The sequence below is a fragment of the Cyprinodon variegatus genome, unplaced genomic scaffold (assembly GCF_000732505.1).
Source record: "Cyprinodon variegatus isolate N-32 unplaced genomic scaffold, C_variegatus-1.0 Scaffold628, whole genome shotgun sequence".
In the NCBI taxonomy this organism is placed as follows: Eukaryota; Metazoa; Chordata; class Actinopteri; order Cyprinodontiformes; family Cyprinodontidae; genus Cyprinodon; species Cyprinodon variegatus.
The window spans coordinates 434,177-453,063 of record NW_015151081.1 but is presented as its reverse complement, the minus strand read 5'-3'; the positions used below and the strand labels follow the sequence as shown (position 1 = coordinate 453,063).

Below are 18,887 nucleotides of genomic sequence, written 5' to 3'. Positions count from 1 at the left end.
TTTATTCTCAGAATCAAAGTTTGTTTTGGCATGTTAGGTTGCTCTGAGAAGATTAAGCAACTTTTGCACTTCCTCATTTCAGACTGTGACAATTTTCGTTGTTAATAATGTTATCTAAGGTGTTTATTGGCTATAATTCCCTTTGTCATATCAAACAACCTTCATATACATTAACATCTGTTGTTTTTGTTGGAAAGGAAAAGTATATTGTCTGTTATGAAGAAAAGAAAAAGTTTTGCATGCTGCTGGTCAGGCAGGAAGCTGTTGGTGTGGTTTCTTCAGCGGAACAACAGAGGGGAAGCTGTTTTGCCTTCTTTTTTTTTCTTAATTTATTTATACTGCGTAGTCTCTCAGACCAAACAAGAGTCAGCCACTGAAAGAAACAAGAGTTAAGGAAGTCGGGACAAAAGGAATCAAGTTTCAGTATAGCTTAACGCTCCTGAGAGAACTTGACTGAAAGGAAAACCTCCACTGTTCGTTTTCCCACTCTGTGAAAAGAGAAAAAGTTAAAGATTAAGAGTGGTCATGCTGCTAGTGTAAGCTGGCTAGGGGTTTAATGTGTCCCCGTGATGGCAGTTTCAGCAAATATCAAGCCAGGAGCTGGACACTGTGCGAGTGAAGGGAGGCTATCTTGGCCAGTTTTCCTGCTGACCCTAGCTGCCGTCACCTCCTCTACTCTCTCGGCTCTCTCCCTTTACCAGTTAAAGACTCTGGGAGATGAAGTAGAGACTCTCAAGACAGACATCAGCCGGACGAGAGAAGAGTGGCAAAAGGTCAGCCCCAGAGGTCAGGTAAGTAAAAGTCATTAGAGGTTACAACTACCCTACGGTAGATGTAATTTTAATGTGTTTCTAAGGATGATATTATGTGTTTGCAGAGTGAAAACATCCATGGAAGAGAAAAAAACCAAGAGCTACGAGATCTACCAGAGTCTCAACATGCTGTTAGTCAAATAAGAAGAAAAAGAAACGTCGCTGAATCAGGGATGTTAGGTATGTGATGTGAAATCCTTTCAGAATCGATAATAGTCTATTAGCTCATGTGCCTAATTTTTTTATGGAAAATTTAACACTGTATTTTATACCTTTAAAAGGTTGTTTCAGAGTATTTATACTTTAAAAAATTTGTTTCATAGGTGTTAAAGGGGATCTAGAATCTTGCTGATTTTAGATGAACAAGATTCTTAGCGGTTGCTCCACATTTGTTTGAATTAACTAGTAAAATATCTCAGAATATATAAAACAGTCTTTTGCTAAATCTGCTATAAAGGAATCAAGTCATACATTTATTTTTATCAATATCTTTAAAAAAAAAAGTTTTTTGCTCAATTTTATTGATTCTAATTTTTAAAAGATGATTGAAATCAAAATTCAATATAGAATTATTCAAATAAAAAATGTTTTTTGATTCATATATGCATACATTTATGGGGGTAGAAGAAAAGTTAACTGTAGCAAAATCAGGAGTCATTTACCAGTATATTACATGTATATTTATATTTAGTTGTATTTGACTAATATTATTACTACTACATCAGTTTGAGAGGCTGAATGAACAACTATTCCATAGGTGACAATATTTGTATTTTGTATTAGTGTCCTAAATGAAATGAGAAGTATTAAAACTGTACACACACCAGTCCTCTTTTGACAGAAGAGAAAAACAACTTCAGGGTAAAAAAGATTTTTATATATATATATATATATATATATATATATATATATATATATATATATATAAGAACATTTTTTTAATTCCAGATGTTTGTTGGGTTAACTGCTCACAGTTTGCAAAGAACATTAAATACAATAAATTGATATTTAGCTTTGGTGTACATGATGTTTCCAAAATCTTTGGTCATCCAATTTATCAAAATGAAGAGTTTCAATCCATTTAATTGGCCGCATGGACAAGACATAAATAAAAAAGTAAATCTAGCATCTCCTCTTGCTTTTATTAGTATTATAGTAGTAGCATTGGTTTTAAGCCTGATAAAATCATGGATGTTATGTCACACAGAAAACAGTCACCAAGCCCAAATTTTATGCAGCTTCAAATTATCTCATGAAAACCATTTAGAGATGTTCATGGGAAGGGTTTGCATAGTTGAGCAGCTGACTCCAACCTTTATATCTTTTACTGCGACTAAAAGCCTTAGATACAGTAGTTTTTAGCTGCTATCACTGGACTCTAGAATAGGAGAGAGGTGGTCTTTACAAGTAGCACTTTGCCTGACAGTTAAATTGATGAGTCTGGATTTGGCAGCTGCCAGGGCAGCAATAACTTCACTATACAGTATGTGATGTGTGATATGTCCTGTTTTGGGTAGAAGGGGTGTCGGGCTGTTTTTAAAGAGTTTGGATTTGCCCTTTTGTTTAATTGAGAATAACTCTTACCATGCAAAAAAAAACATTTTAGTCCATTTCTTGCCTTATACATTCATTTTGTAAAACCTGTCTTGGAATGACTGTTTCATTGTATAACACAATTGTGTACATGAGCACAAAATGAGGAAATAAAAACATGAATGAGAGTTTGTTGTGGAAAAGCTTAACTGATCTTAGCTATTTCTGGAATAACTAAATATTGTTCAAATAAAAATGGCTGCTTGTCCAGGCAGTACCTTGTCAATAAGTGAATCCTTGGTTACATTATCCCGTAATCTGAGTTTTCTGAAGGAAAAATAAAATAAAGTGCAACAAGGTAAACAACCAGTGTTTTGTGTATTGATGGCTAGATTTTATTCTAATACTAATAAAAAGAGAGATGATAGGGATTTAACGTTGATTTGGAAACTACTAACTCTATTTTAAACCACCCTTTAATTTATTTTGTATATTTGTTTTAGTGCTGACATAATTTCTTTCTGGTTTATACTAGGTTCTCGGTCCTGCCTGCAGCTTCTGGCAAACAACAGCAGACAACCATTCAGAAAGGGTACAGAGTCTATTACTTTAATTTTATTTAGACAAATGTCTTTTGTTCATTGTTTTTTTTACCCATTGCTAGAAATGCTCTACAAATTTCCAGGTTAAAATTTGCAGAAAAAAATGTGTCTGTTAGCTATTGGTGCTTTGTGCATGTTTTCTAATGGGAGGCCCTATCTTGGACCAGACCTGCCCTCAGGTCTGTACACCGGTATCCCCTGGCAAGCTGGGCTGAGGACAGGCTCAGCCCTGGAGGCAGAAGATGACCGTATTGCAGTGAAGGAGGCTGGCTTTTACTTTGTCTACAGTCAGGTAGATTCCATTACTGTAAATCCCTCGTTTAACCACTAGGAGCTGCTACTACTCTTTCTGCAAAAATGTTGCTTTCTTTTCCTTTGTGCAAGATTCTTGCTAAAAGAAGGTGCTCAGTCAGAGCATATATTGTATTTAGTGACCCTGAGGAAGGGTCAAACAAGAGGATGTAATGTAAATTTCATTTATCAAAATAAACTACATAGGTAAATCTTTCCTATCTGTTTCAGGTTTTTTGTAATAAACAAAACTTAGTGATTCTGTTTTTTTGCAGGTCTACTACATGGACAGCACATTTACAATGGGCCATGTGGTGATCCGGCGGAAGAGGTATGTAGTGGGAAATGAGGATCAGGATGTGCATTTGTTCCGCTGCATCCAAAGCATGAACCCCGATTATGCTTTCAACACCTGCTATACGGGAGGTGAGCTTCAGTCATATTTTATGTCCACTTGTAGCAACTCATAGACCAAGAAGTGTTTTTTTTAGCTTAAGTTAGACTATAGGTGTGATTTTCTATATAGAGCCTGTCTAAAGTACACATGTTAATCCTACAGGAATTGTAAAGCTGGAGAAGGGAGACTACTTGGAACTTCTGATTCCTCGGTCTATGGCCAACATTTCCATGGAAGGAGACTCTACCTTCTTGGGTGCTTTCAAGCTCGCTTAAAGTGTATGATCTGAGACTGCAGCTAAAAGAACAATGCTCCACATGACATGTATTTGGAGGGAGAAATGCAGTTATTGGGCACTTTCTGTTGAACAAAAAAAATCCAGCAAGAGGCACCAACTTTATGGCTGAATGCTATATTGCATCTTTCATACAGTATGTTATACAGTAGGATCTAATGTGAAACAGACAATACTGAGGCTTTAATGATGTTCAATTTATCTCATTTAAATTCAAAGCATGCAGAATTATTTTCTTCATATAATCGCACACTTAGCAGTCAGAACTTGTAAGCCTTTTTTTTCCAACTCATTTTGCAGGCAGTAAAAACAAAAATCATATAAGTCATTTTGGGCAAGATTACTATAGCACCAAATAGCTGTCTTTGTATTTTCTTAAAAGCAGATTATCATTGTGATGGCCTCATTTATACAGATCTGTAGCTTATGAAAACAAAAGATAAAATAAAATAAAAAAAAATGTGTCGAATGTCAGTGTAGGATAAGATTGCTATTCCATTTTTTATTTTTTTTTTTTGTCCACAGGAAGTAAAGATGTTTGTGTGAAAGAACAAGACAGGGACATCAAGATAAGGTGAAGCGGGAACAGTGGAAATCAAGTATATGAGAATATTTTTAGCTTCAAGAGAAACTGCAGGCAGGTGGTGTCAGCAGTTTCAAAGACGCCTATTAATGACTTTGTCAAGCCTGAAAATTCTAAAAGAAATGATCCTCCTGTCAAAAATCTCAAGTTTATAACAAAGATTCAAAATCAACATTATTGCACAATGTCTAAAAGGAGCTCCATTCAGTGTAAGCCGCCTAAAATTTTAAGGTGTTAGAGGTATCTTCATAAAAAAACAAATCCCATCTGAGATCAAGCTTCATCTTTGGAGTGACCAAGAGCTGCTGATCTGTTTACCTTACAGTCTGTAAAGGAAAGTTTTGGTGAAGCAAGTCCAAGAGATGTGATGGAGCAAAAGCATTGAGGTATCAAAAAAATAAAAGGTACAAGATCAATATTAATTCTGTAGCACACTGAAATTGCGGGTGAAAGCATTCCAGCAAGTGAGTTATTTCTGTGATAAAGTTAAAAGGCAGACAGAAGTACTTCGGACAATATTCGGACAAGGCAGAAGATGGCAGCTTTTCTGACCCCAAAAAATTGTTTTATTTTTTCCAATTGAAGAAATCTAGAATTTACTACACAGCTGACCTGTGTGTCAAATGCAAGGTTGAACTCTAATTTCACCTTGAGATTGGTGGCAGTGTATTTTAAATATAAAGTCTAAGATTCAAAGAATACATGGTGGGAAACAGAAGGTGCACTGATGTGGGATAATATAACTTCAGTCTTTTTACCACTAAAGCCAAAAGAAATCGATCTAAGCTTTCTCTTCATTAAAATTTTCTAACAGGATTAATAGAGTGAGCAATCTGTTAGTTATCCACAGCAAAACGAAAATCCAAAGGTGTTTGTCATTCAAACATCAGCATTGAGTTGACATTGTACATAAGAATAGTCAGTAACAGGGCAATCATGAACAAAATTGTCAGAGGCAGATGGCCAGCCACATACAACAATGCCATCTTGTACCACAATACTTCAAATATTACAGAATCTTAATCACTTAAAAAATAATAATAATAAATTCACAAGAAATGCAGAAAATTTTACTTTTATTTTGGGTAGATATTATTTTTCATTTGTATTTAAATGTTCTTTACCTGGCAAAATTATTTGGAAAATAAAGATCCATCCAAGAAGTTACCATATTCTTCCCCTTTCTCACACACTAATTCTGTCCATTAGGCATAAGAAAGTCCTATTGGTAATCTCTGCTACACTTGATCTTTTACCTTTATTGTCATGGCTCCACTTGACTAGACCAGATAGCTACTAAAGCAGGCAGACTAAAATATGAGTCTGTCCAATGGTGTACAAAAGTACTTAGTGGATAACGGTAAATTTTAATGGAAGAGTAGATGGACATAATGAAGCTAAAATGCATAATGGAAGTCAGGCCTGGCCCTGGGAAATCAGAGGAGCTCTTTGATGGACCGACCGTGCTGTTTTCCACAGCAGGCGGCTGAACAAACAGCAATTGAAAAAGAGTAAAAGGAGCAGGGTACGGGAAAAGAGGGGTGCGGAACCCAGATCGTCCCCCATAAATGTGTCAAGCATGATGCTCCCCTTCCTCTCTTTGGGCTAGAAATGTCTTTGTGCGATGCCATGGTTACGCCTTGTGTGTTTGCGGAAGCTGATGTCATTGTGGGTTAGGCTTACAAAAGAGAAGCCAGCGTCTGACTGGAGAATCAGGAAATGAGACCAACTGTGTGGACAAATGTTGGCACTGTGTGTAGCTCACACGCTATAGGAATATCCTTCAAATATAAAGAAAAGTTGAGGTTCCAAACATCCATTGAAGAATTTTGACATTTTTTTAAAATGTGTTCTAATTCTGTAAGCCATGCAATGTATAGGATACAAGACTGTACTGCTGCAATTCCAGCAGTTCTTAGTTTCAAACAGACATCTGTGTGGGTTGCTCTTGTACATCACATGTATTTATTGATTAGGGAAATTGATTGGATAACATGGTTGATCCTTAAAAGCTACTAGGTGTTGCAATTTGAAAGGACAACTCTCTTTGTCATGACTCAGAACAGAGGGCCCAGTATTCAAGGGAAGACAGTGGGATTACTCAACAGTGTTTATTATAAATCGGATCTGCAGTAATAGCCTCTAGGTCAGGAACCTTTGCAGGAGGGAAACACAGTTTAGTGACCACGATATTCTGACAGAGGATAGTTATGAAGGTGTGGGTCACTAACCTGGTTTAACAGTTCAGTCCATGCCCAGAGAAAAATGTAGGATCCAACTGGTGGGCTGCCAACAAGATGCAGCAGGCACCGCCCAGAGAGCCCCAGACACTGTAGGACGGAGAAACAAGCAATTACTTAAACCATACAAACACAATCTGCACTTGATTGTTTAACAAAAAATGGTAATACTGACATAAGGAACACACTCAAGCTACGTTTTCAGACTGAAAACTAATTTGCTAATTCAGACTGAATCATTAAAGAACCTATAACAACACAGCAAACAGAAAACATAAGGTTTAGAATTTGCACTTAAGTGTGGTAAAATCCAGTTTAAAGATAAACCAAATCCTCCCTTAAACTGTAAAAAGTAAGCTGCATAAACATTTTAACAGTTTTCTAGAAGTTTCTGATATAGATGAGGATTCCAGAATTTGACAAAGCATAAAAATAAACGAGAAAAAGCTTATTTACAATGATGAAATTATCAGTTGTGATTGTTAGACTTTATAGAAATCAGGTTATGTCTGGATAGTCCTGGATACTGTATTTTTGGGTCGTTCTTGGGTTTCTTGTGAGTTCCACTGATTGAATGAGAAGATCTCCTTGAGTCCCTGAGAGTAAAGAACTGGAAAGCAAGGATTGAGGCAGTTATTAAGATGCTGCAGTAGAAGACAATGGAAAAGGAACCCAGAGGAAAACTGTTGTGTTTTAAGAAGGATCTTGGCAAAGATAATTACACCCTGAGAGCACAGAGAGCTAGAGTTAAGTCAAACAGAACAGAAAAAAAACCTGAGTCACTTCAAAATTTCTGTTGAGAGTTTTAATGAATTATGTAAATGTGCTTGGGGTGCATGTATAATTTAATTCAATTCAATTCAGTTAAATTAGTGGATCAAGGTCAAACAAGAATACAAACTCCCCACAAACAGATAAAGACCTAAAAGACCTATTATACCAGAGGGCTTCAATTCCAGTCCCCTAGGTTTACACCTTTAGATGTGTCTGTGCTTCCACACCTGAATCAAACGTTTTTATGTCCTTATTAATGACCCAGTTATTTGTCTTAGTTGTGTTGAAGAAGAGAAGCACCCAAGACCTATGTAAACCAGAAAGCATTTATTGCTGCAAATAAGTTGCAGAAGAATTAATATGTTTCTTCATTCTCACATGTTTATCTATAGCCTGCACCCCATCTGTGCACCATTGTCTTCCATCCTCCTTTTCTCACACTTTGGTAGCTTCAGGACAGGTCTGACTGATGATGAGGGCTAAAGGTGATCCTGAATCCTGCTTGTAACATCCAGCACGCTATGCTTCTGCAAGAAACCAACATAAACCTTCTCATGCTTCAGTCATATGCACAGAAACACACTCAAATGTTCACATTCACCTTTAAATCAATTCAAATAAAAAAAAAAACCTAATGTATATACATATCTCAGGATGCTTTAATATTAAACATGTCCAATCCATGTACATACTTATCTAGTATTTTGGGATTAGTTTGATCTTCTACAGTCAGCCCAGAGTAATCAGTGTGATCCACAGCCCTGCTGCTGAACTGGCAGCATAGCTGCCTGGATTTCCAGTTTAAAGGAGGATTTGGTTTATCTATAAACTGGATTTTGCCACACTTAACTGTAAATTCTCAACATCATGTTTTCTGTTTGCTATGTTGTTGTGGGTTCGTTAATGATTCAGTCTGAACTAACAAATTAGTTTTTAGTTTGAAAACACAGCTTGAGTTTGTTTCTTATATCAGTGTTACCATTTGATCAGCATTTTCTTTTGCCTCTGAACTTTTAGATCAGCTTAAAAATAAAATGATAAATAAAAGATGTGGCTGTGAATCTCTGTAGAAAATATACCAGCAGGGGCACAATCTGAATAAGGAAATCACAAAAAGAAAATGATCCTTTTTCATGTTCGATCTTTAGCTGACAATGTTCTCAAAGGCTTGAACCTTTTAAACTTCAGATCAAAGGAGGATAACATCAAATGAATAGAGGTTTCTGCACTAAACCTCCTGACTATAGTTCTCTCCTCTGCTTTATGGCTGCATTGCATACTTTGGAATTACATTTTCTTTTACACGCATACATTTTGGGTCGACCCAAGAGAGTTCCTATTTTATTTATACAATAAAATGCTTGATTCAGCCTCCAACACTGTAACTGATGTTCCTCTGGCATCAGCAAGTTTGGTAAAAATGAGACTATTTGCCTTGACTTGTTCTCAGAGAGGCTCCGGCATCTGGTTGGGCTCTGGAATGGTGTCAATGCTCCCCCAAATCAGATGGAGTCAGACAAAATAGTCCAGGTATTTTATCAAAACATACCCTGGGGACTTCTCTTTTGATGCTTTTAGGTACAATACCTCAGACTGGGGGGAGCCGCTAGCGAGACCATGCTAGAGGGACTGTATGTGGAATACATGGGAATGCATTGAAAGAATGAGAAGAGTGTCGCTGAGGAGTGGTGCTTTTCTCCCTGGACATGCTTCCTACAGTAAGTGACCTGAACTGGATAGGCAGAAGACATGAATGGATGAATTAAAGTACACTCATATTCCACTTTATTAGATATTCAATTGCTTATTTAGATAAAAAGAAAGTCAGCCAGCCAATCACAGGGTAAGAATTTTATGCATTTAGGTATTACGACATCGTTAAGGGGCCTCGTTGAGTTTAAATTGAAGAGGAAAAGGGAACTATCAATAATTATCCAGTATGCTAGTGAGCATTCTCAGTCATCCAGGTCATAGTCATTCTTTGTTAGCCTGAAATATACGATACCGGTCTATGCCTCTGGTATCAGGTATTGCAAGCTAACAAAGAACTCAAAGGACTCCCCATTCCTAAGGAGCAGACCCATTCTTCCAGTTCAATTTGAAGCCAAAGTAAGGCTTTGTTTTGGGCCACTCTATAAAGATTCAAAGTCAACGCTAATTCAGACATTTTGAATTGAAAGAGCTACCTGGATGGAAGGCGAAACATCTTCAAACCTAGAAACAAAGTCCAGTGGATTGTTTTTGAACTTTATTGGAATTGTCCAGTATGTTTTACATAAATGAAACCTTCTGACCACTCTATTTAAAATGATCAAAAAAAGAGAAGATATCCAGCAGAGTAGGTGAAGACTTAAATGAAATGTAGAATCCCATAAAGTAGCTGAAATAAATTTTAGTTCCAACGAAAGTATAAATACAACATAGAGTACGGCAGGGAAAAGACTATATCAGGACACACATTTCTTTCAGCTATGTATAGGAACACAGGTTTACCAAAATTGGAACATAACTAATTGTAAAAAATTTTGCCTAATCATATATCTTGATTTCAGCTTTGCAACACTTGAAATTTTTCAACCTCCACAGCTTCACAAAATAAAACAGTTTGTAATGCAATGATATAGTTTAATCCAATCAGCAATAGGTGGCTGTCAAATCTGCTGCAGCTGCTGGTGCTATTGAATCAATATAGCCAAACATTTCTGAGTAAAATTCAGTCACCTTGAAAAATCTATGCCACAGAGATTTCCTGCTAGTGAAATATATAATTATTGAATATATAATTATATTCTGGTAGGTCGGCGTAGATTAGAGGTGGCCAAGTTCAGTACTCAAGATCTACTACCCACATCTGAATCTAGTACAGTAAGTGTATTCGCTAATCAGCTGTCATTCAGCTCTGAAGAGCCCTCTTAACTGCTTTATGTAATTTAATGCAAAGTTTTTTTCCCGTTTATCCCCTATTCTCTGTACCTGAACCTTAATGCAGACACTAAAGACTTAAAATTAAGAAGAAAGAGCTGAAATGAGGAAAGAAAGAATTTGGGAAAGACTTGTTTTTTCTGCATGGAACATTGTCTGCGTACTTGCTTCTTGTTCTTGTTTCTGTGCCATTGTCTCTGGGTGTAGTTCTCCCCTGCTATTTCACTACAGCGTACAAAGACACGTAATACAAATGTCATAAAGTGTAAACAGCCATGTGTCACTCATCTCTACCATCTGCTTATGGGCTTTTGATAAGTACTTGTAATTAGAGATTTAAACTCCTGTTTCTCTCTTTCTATTTCTCTTTACACACAAACATACTGACAAGCACACACTCTGATCCGCAAACTCCTAAATCTCACTCCCTCGTAGTCTCACTGACTCTCTCCCTTTCAACTACTCCCCTCTTTTCCCCCAAAACTGCCCACCTCCCCCTTCTTGCCCTCCCTCTCTCTTAAACTCTCTTCATCTCTCTGGTGGGATCTCAGTGGAGGATTTCAAGCCTGTTGGTGTGGATGCAGGAGGAACAGGGAGTTGGCATCTCTAACGTTTATTCTGTATCTGAAACCAAGCTATTTCTGGATTTTATTCCCAAGCTGGAAACAAAATAACACTTGAAACTACGGCGAAATGCTCTGAGGTATGGTGCTAATTCTCTCCTGTTATTGTCTGTTTCCTTATCTGTTGGTCACATGAGGCCCAAGCTGCACTGTTGGATCATTGCAACAAAAAAATAGGTCAAATATTATTTTACTGGTAATATATCATTTGATGATGGAAAGGTTGAATGCCTTCTCTCTGATAGCAAAAGTTGCTATGTTTTCTTCTACTCTTGAGCTTTTATTTGGCCTGAAATAATCCATGTGTGCCGACTCAAAACTGAAAAAAATGGATTTCGATATTCTGGCTTGATGTCTGAACACAAAGCACACGTCTCTCTAGGCAACCTCAAAGCTGTCTGAGTGTGTGCTGGAAATCCTCCCAGTTAGAGAAAATCTTGGCATCTTTCATCTAAGCACTATGGACTTGTACTGTATTGTGTCTGTGGTGTATGATGTCTCTTTTAAAATGTTTTTTGTTGTTTTTGTATGTGTGTATTATCATTGAGCTTGGACAAACAGTGGAGCAGGTCTGGTGGGCTTGAAAAAAGTCGGACTAGTTTTGTTCTATTAAACAGAAAAAGAGTGGTGTGTTTTTGTTTAGATAACAAAGACTAAGGAATATTGTACCTTACTCTTTAATTTGTATTATGTTACATTTTTTTGAGAAATAAAACAGAATCATCTGAAGTTAGATGTAGTGAATACTCTGAAATGTAGTTTTCAAAGTGTGATACCCTTGATTAAAAATTCCATAATATGACAACATCATGGCATTTATACTATTTATACAAGGAACATTTTTTAATCTAATTCTACTGTGCACTTTAGGCTTGAGTACCATATGTCTGTTTACTGAAACTACTTCTAAACAGCAAGTTTACATATTTCTTAGAAGTTAGAAAATATAAGGGTACTCTCTTCTGCATCTGATCATAAGTGAACAGAAAAAGGAAGAGAAGGAGCAATGTGACCTAATCCTTGCAACCACACACTCTTACGTCTCATTAAAGGGACCATTCATTCAAAAATAGTGGATTTTATATTCTTAATAGATGATTATTATACTATAAAACTTGAAATCAGCACATGCTTGTGCCATCAATATATTTAATACCTGATCTGATAACTTAGAATCAAAAGATTTTTGGTATAGTACCACTTTACAATAAGGCTTCTCTTATAGATGTAAAAAAGTTAAACAAGTAAGGACTAAATTAATCTGTAGATACTACAAATCATTCTTATGTGTTAATTGCGTATTTTTTAAGGGTTAGCAAGAGACAAAAATGCCCACTTTCCTGTCAAGTAGTGATCCTGAGCTGTTCAACTATATTTGTTATATAGCTTTGCCTATACAAGAGGGCAACAGAGGGCAACCAAGAAAAACCTAAGAACTCAAATATACCCGGAAAACACAACAAAATAAGAATTAAACCAATAAAACTAGAAAACAAAGAAAAACATGGATAAAAGTGAAACTGAATACTCAAAACAAAACTTAACAGAACCAAGACCGTGACAACAATATATACTTATATATACAGTATATATATATATAAAAATATATATATATATATTCCTCACCCATTGCAGGTGTATATATATATATATATATATATATATATATGTAAATGCAGTTGCATGACCAGTATGAGTAACACCTACTCATTCAGTTACGTATTTTGGTTATATAAATGAAATAAATCTGCCTTTATTGATGAGAATAAAATGCCAGTTTTATGTAACACCAGCTGACTCACAGTGGGATGTTGCAAGAATGTGGGTAAACAGAAACGTTTAATGATATTAAAAGATAAACATAAAGAAACCTGGTGGCAACATGTATGTAAGAACTTTGCGTACGAAAAAGGATAGGGCAACAATGAGAAATCAAAACAAAAGAAAATGTGAACAAGGTTTATAAAGGTTTATAGAGTTTTATGAAGGATAGAAACTTATGCCAATACTAAAAGATTTAGACAAAAAAGTGTGAGTGTAAATCAGGTGAATAATACAGAGACATGTTGAGCATGTGCAGAAGAAAAAGGAAGACACAGTGGGTGGAACAGATTTAATGGTCCATAACATGTTCTCTAGTTGCACAATGAAATAAATTTGCATCAGTATGGCACAATTTTTGTTTTTTGGTTTTTTTGCCCCCTCCCCAAAAAAAAAAAAGACAGATGAGAGCCTTAGCTTTTGTTTCACATGGGCTCACAGATGGCCTCATTTAGATGCAGCTTTTACCCGCCCAGTACTTGTGAGAAAGACACAGAGACGAAAAAAGTGCATCTGAGTTCATCTTGTTCTGATCTTAGAGATCTTCTAAATCTGAACTGCTGAGGCACAATGTGAAAAAATTGTATCATGATGCTCTAGGAGCACTGTCCATTTGAGGGGGTCTTCCTCTTCAGAAATTTGCTTTTGTTTCCTCTCTCTCTGTGTGTGGTTGCTACACCCATCTGCCCTACTCCTACCAGAATTAGAGTGGGGGTTTGTTTTCATGTCAGGCTGAAAAGATTCTCTACTGAACTGCATTCACAACACAACATTTGACCCTAAGGGCAGTAAGGGCAGAGGGGCTGTATGTGTGTGTGTATGCCTGCAAGGTCCTTCACCTGATCTGCTCTACGGGTACCACACTTAGCCTCGCCCTGCCCTAACCTGCTCTAACCTACATCCTTCAAGTTCTTCCTTTTTAGTCTAAGTACAAGTTGTTGATGTTTTTGTGAGTGCATGACGTTGCTCTCTGTATCTGTTGTGTTTTGCTTGGACACAGTTCTTTAATTTTTGTTCCACTGTTGACCCTGTGGACTGAGACAGGCTCCAGAACAAGTCATAGGCATACTTTGCTTTTGAGAGCCCTCCAGGTCACTCATGCTGACCTGGAGGGCTCTAAGGTCCTAGTGGCTAAAAGTTACACAGTGCTACTTTAAGAAAAAAAAAAAAACACCTACATGAGATATTCCTCCTAGATTGATTGGGATCCAAATATATATTTTAGAGTAATTACAAACTTTGATCTGTAGAATATGCACTGTATACCACTCAAACCAAAGTCTGATTTTGATTTCAAATTGTGGAAAACTTTCATTTAGTATCAGTCATTTTAAAAAGGAAATGCAAAACCATATATGCAGCTTTGCCTTGAGGCGTAAGGTGAATGCTTTTTTTTGGTTTATTCAGCTATACCCTTTTTATTTTATTTACCTCCTATCTCTGAAGATTATGTTCCAATGGCTACTTTTCAAACTCACCCAACTTTTTCCAACATTTTTGCCTAATTTTTATAGTTTTGTTAGAATATTATCTTAATCATATTTTCACTCATTCAGGAGAAAATGGTTGTTGATTAAAACTATGATAAAAAATTTTCATGAAAAAAATTAACTTGCATTGTCCATAAGGTTTGTGTAGTTTTCCAGCTTAGTGTGCATTGTAATGTTACACAGTGGAAACAAGTCCCAGATCAACAGAGCAGGTGATAGAAATAACCTTGTTTCCATATCTGGATAAATTCAAATGTTAGAGCTCCGCTGTTGTTGTTGGTTAGTTGAGACCATGCTGTCTTGCGCCAGCCTTGATCTTAGAGACTTATCATCCTCATCCCTGATGATTATGAACTGATTTATTGGTTACTAAGAATAATAATACAAACTAGGCATTTTCTCCTCCAAGTTTTCATTATTAGAAGGCTTTTGATGAATCAGCAACCCGCTGGCTGGGCTGCCCTGCTGAACCCATGTTTAAGATTAATTACATAGCCTCTTCCTTGCATGACTTAGAGAAGCAATGCTTATTTCCAGTGGTCAGTAAAAGATTCCTACTAAGTAAAAATAACAGCTTAGGAGAAAAAATGTTTTAAAGGCAAAACATGAAGTGTTGCTGTCAGTAATACACTGAATGTAATTTAAAGTTCAAACAATGGCTTATCTATTTATAGATGGTAACTACTCCTTTTGGATTAGTTAACCTCTTACCACCACCACTACCCCCACACAAACACACACACACACACACACACACACACCCCTGCACATAAACACAGACTCTGAATGGATAGTTTAATTAAAAGTGCCTGGTCTCAGAGGGCAGACAGCTGACTGAGTGGACTCTATAGGGGGTTAAAATGGGATTATAGAGGTTATGGCTCATTTAGACAGAAGGGCCTTGGGTTATTCTAATCTATTTTGTTATTTTTTATTTAAAAAAATACATCTACAAGCATGTATATTTCATAGCTAATTTTTAAAAGGATGTTGTTGATATCTTTACCTATATATCCTTTGGAGATGTATAATAAAAATGCATACGATCTACCTTATGCATAATCTGTCATGATTTCAAACACTATAGTAGTAAATTATTTCCATTATGACCCTGGGTAGATATTCAATGTTTTCCCACAGGTATTAGTGGTGTTCAAATGTGCACTGGACATCCACTATGTTTTAAGGTCTTTATACAACAAGAAGCTACTAGATATGAAATCCTGCACAGGATGCTATTAACACTTATTCATTTGTTAAATTTTAAAATATCCTGAAAGGAAATTTTCGAAGCAATAAAAAGCACAATACTTGGACGGCAGCCACTGCGTATAAAAACTTTAGGGAGAGTTTATGTTCCTTTTACTGCTTCAATGAAGCGTTCTGTATCAACACATTAACATGCTGTTTATTGTGCTTTTATTTATATACCCTATAAGCAAGTTACTGTTTAATGGGATTTTGCAGCATATTAGATTATGATTTGATGCAATGTTCTCAGCTGATACTTATCTCTGTAAAGTTACAACCAAGTTATGCTTTTTGCAGTTCATGAACAGCACTAAGTTAGCTATATTTTTCTTATACTGTATATTGTAGGTTTTTTAACTAAATAATAGCATAGGTTATCATCCGTAATGCATTGAACATTTTTGTTTATATAACTGTCAACCATTAAAAGCTGGAAACCAGCGTCCTCCCTTTTGTTTTGCTGATGATAGAACAACTAAAACTCTCCAAACCTAAGAATGGGATGCAAACAGTGTGCTTTATCTACCCTTTTTTTTTTAAATCTTCAACCCAAAATATAACTGATGATTAATTTCTAGCTGTGTTCTTAGTAGATTGTAGTCATCTATTATGTTTTGCATTTTTCTTTGTTATAAAAATCCCATATTTCTGCATAAATTGAAAATGCAAGATGGAGACAAGACCCTGGCTTTTCTTTAAGTGAGGCCCATGGGAATGGACAGTTGGTTGACTCAAACAGCAAACTAATGACAGGTGGTGGCAAGCACTGCTGGCAGCAGCCACAACATGTTATTTGGGACTGTTCCAGGAGGCTAAGATTAAATCCAAACCTTTGGTCTGAGATTCCCCCTCCCTCCCATCTTATAGAGTATTGTCATGAAAGCAGTCCAAAGGGACTTAGCTCGAAACAGGTGAAGCAGCTGATATGAAAACTAACCTAAACCCAAAATTATAGCTGTCTTTGTTAGAGGAAGGCTGCTGCCTGCTTGACATTTTTTCCTATAGAAGACTTCCTCAATGTTAATGACGGCATGCTGTTGCTGGAATCTGACTGGTGGCCTGAGTGACTTCCTTCCAAGGCTATCATTAGATGCTGTGTCAGTAGAATGAAAACTAGGGTCAGGGTCAGCCTCTGGGCTTGTTGAGACTTGTGACTACGTGTGTGTATGTTTAAAATTCTACGAATTGCCTGATTGAAACTAAAAAGAGAAATGTGCTTTTGCATTCCACATTCTTGTTAAATTCCTCTTTATGGAGAAATACCAGTGGAACCTGTAAAGATGCAACAAACTTAAACATGAATAGCATAATTCTATGTGTAGGTTTAGCTACTGCAATCTGGATTTTTGCAACATGATTCATGGAGCAAGTTGGGGGCAGTAAAAGTATTTTTCAGAGAGAAAAATAACTTTAGAAGGACAGAGAGAAGACCCCAAAAAAGATTAGGGCAGCCACTGAAGCATCTGGTTCTCTTTTTGCAGGGCAGGTGCATCCAAAGTAGCCACTTCAGTGTTATTGCCCACAATAAGTGGTTAGCACACACATACACACTTACTCATATGCTGACCCTCCCCCTCCCTTCACACAAATACTTATCCACCTACCTGCTTCTTTTGCTCGTAGCTAAATTGGGTCTATTAGAGTGCTGACTGCAAGCACAGTTGCAGAGCTATGCTAATGATTTGAACAGGATTGGTTAAGCATTCGCTTTAAAAACATGACTTTGATGTTGCCAAGAAGCAGTGGGGGAAGTTTCTGCAGAGATGAAAGATAGAGTCAAGCTGTGATGTTTGTGTGCCTTATGTCAAACATGTCATCTCTCTTATTTAACCTTAACCAACTGAACGTAATGGGGGCTGATATGCCCATCTGTCAATGCTATGATCTATTCCTTTGTACTAACCTGGTTATCTCCAGCTAAACTGATATTCTTTGAGTCAGTATTAAGAGTTCAAGTGTGCACTGAGTGTGCCTAGAATAACCATATAGTGCTTCTTGATCACTGGCAGAAGATGGTTAGTTAAAGGCAAGATGATCAGAGGTAAGCATAATGTACTTTAGAAGCGAAGAAATTATAGAGTGCACTGCCTGCTAGTGTTGTTAAATTCACTGTCATTTCTGTGAGTGCAGATAAGAGCACCGGGGCAGGGTTAATTTCAAGGTAAAGCAGAAATTCACACCTTAGTCCAGCGAAAGTTTTTTAAGATTAGGATTGTAGGCTCCCTCTGGAGTGTATCTAATTCAGTTAATTTCATGCTTCTAAGTTACCTTAGTACCAATATTATTGGGAAATGTCTACCTTCGCTCCTGAAACTGATGTTTCTGTTTTCAGAATTTAAAAAATAGTGGCAGATTTCAAGAATTATCTTTCACAGGGCGTAAGGAGTTGATTAGATCCATCTAGGTATTTAGATGGAGGTTGAATTAAAAGCAATTAAATAATTAAAATATAACCTACTGCAGATCATCCTTTTATTATCTTTACTCTGTTGTTTTTTCACTTGTTTGTCCATTTTGTCCTTTCTAAAATGTCTCCAATGATTAATCACAAATACAGTAAATTACAAGAGGGTTGCATCTAAAGGTTGGAGGACGGAAGCCCCTGAAGACAGGATGGTTGTTGGCCACACAGTTCTTTACCATTAGTAAGACGTCAGTGTGTTTTGATATGGTTCGACTAGCTTTTTAGACTTCCTCATTAGTAATTATTGATTAAGATTATTGTGTACACAAACACTATAGCAAACTAGCAGCATCAGTTTACTCCCGTTAGGTCTCCATCTCGAATTCTTTAATTTAGTACAGCTTAATGGCTTTTTCTCTCTTATTCATCCAACATGCTGTCTTGTCGCCTGCAGCCTTTTCCATTTAGTCTGGCTAAAAGCTATTAGCCATGTAGAAGGTCCTCCATTGTTGCCTTGTGCTTGTGTCACATGCAGATGGTGGGGTTCCTTGCTATGAGAACCTCACCACAAGAACATAGCTGTGGTACTTAGTTGTAATAGACAACCGCTTGTACTGTAAAGACTTAACACAAACCAACATGAGGTAAGAAAGGCGGTACCATGGAAAAATACTTTGCTTTTAAACAGTTACACTTACCTAAACAAACATACCAAGGTTTAAGTATTTTTTTTACAATCATCTTCAAAAAACAATTAATTTTCTAAATGTGGATACAAGAGTTTATTTACATTCAGAAGAATTGAATTTATGATGATAAAATAAAAAACTGCGTTGACACTGATCTCAC

General features: G+C 36.6%; 2 protein-coding genes across 3 annotated transcripts in view; both read left to right on the top strand.

Annotated features, from left to right (window-relative positions):
- Positions 1 to 371: 371 nt before the first annotated feature.
- tnfsf13b (tumor necrosis factor superfamily member 13b) lies at positions 372 to 5,751 on the top strand. 2 transcript variants are annotated; one of them, XM_015393157.1, is made up of 6 exons: positions 372 to 773; positions 878 to 992; positions 2,881 to 2,937; positions 3,115 to 3,239; positions 3,514 to 3,664; positions 3,798 to 5,751. In XM_015393157.1, the coding sequence occupies exons 1-6, from the start codon at positions 570 to 572 to the stop codon at positions 3,908 to 3,910; spliced, it is 765 nt and encodes a 254-aa protein (XP_015248643.1). In that variant the 5' UTR covers positions 372 to 569; the 3' UTR covers positions 3,911 to 5,751. The 2 variants fall into 2 exon arrangements, with proteins under 2 accessions (XP_015248643.1, XP_015248642.1); XM_015393156.1 differs by having other exon boundaries at positions 372 to 791.
- A 5,260-nt stretch (positions 5,752 to 11,011) lies between these two features.
- The window catches only part of myo16 (myosin XVI), a 133,959-nt gene continuing 126,083 nt past the window's right edge, over positions 11,012 to 18,887 (top strand). Inside the window, exon 1 of the mRNA XM_015393166.1 lies at positions 11,012 to 11,152. The gene's annotated coding sequence lies outside the window, so the exon portion shown is untranslated. The remainder of the gene's footprint in view (positions 11,153 to 18,887) is intronic.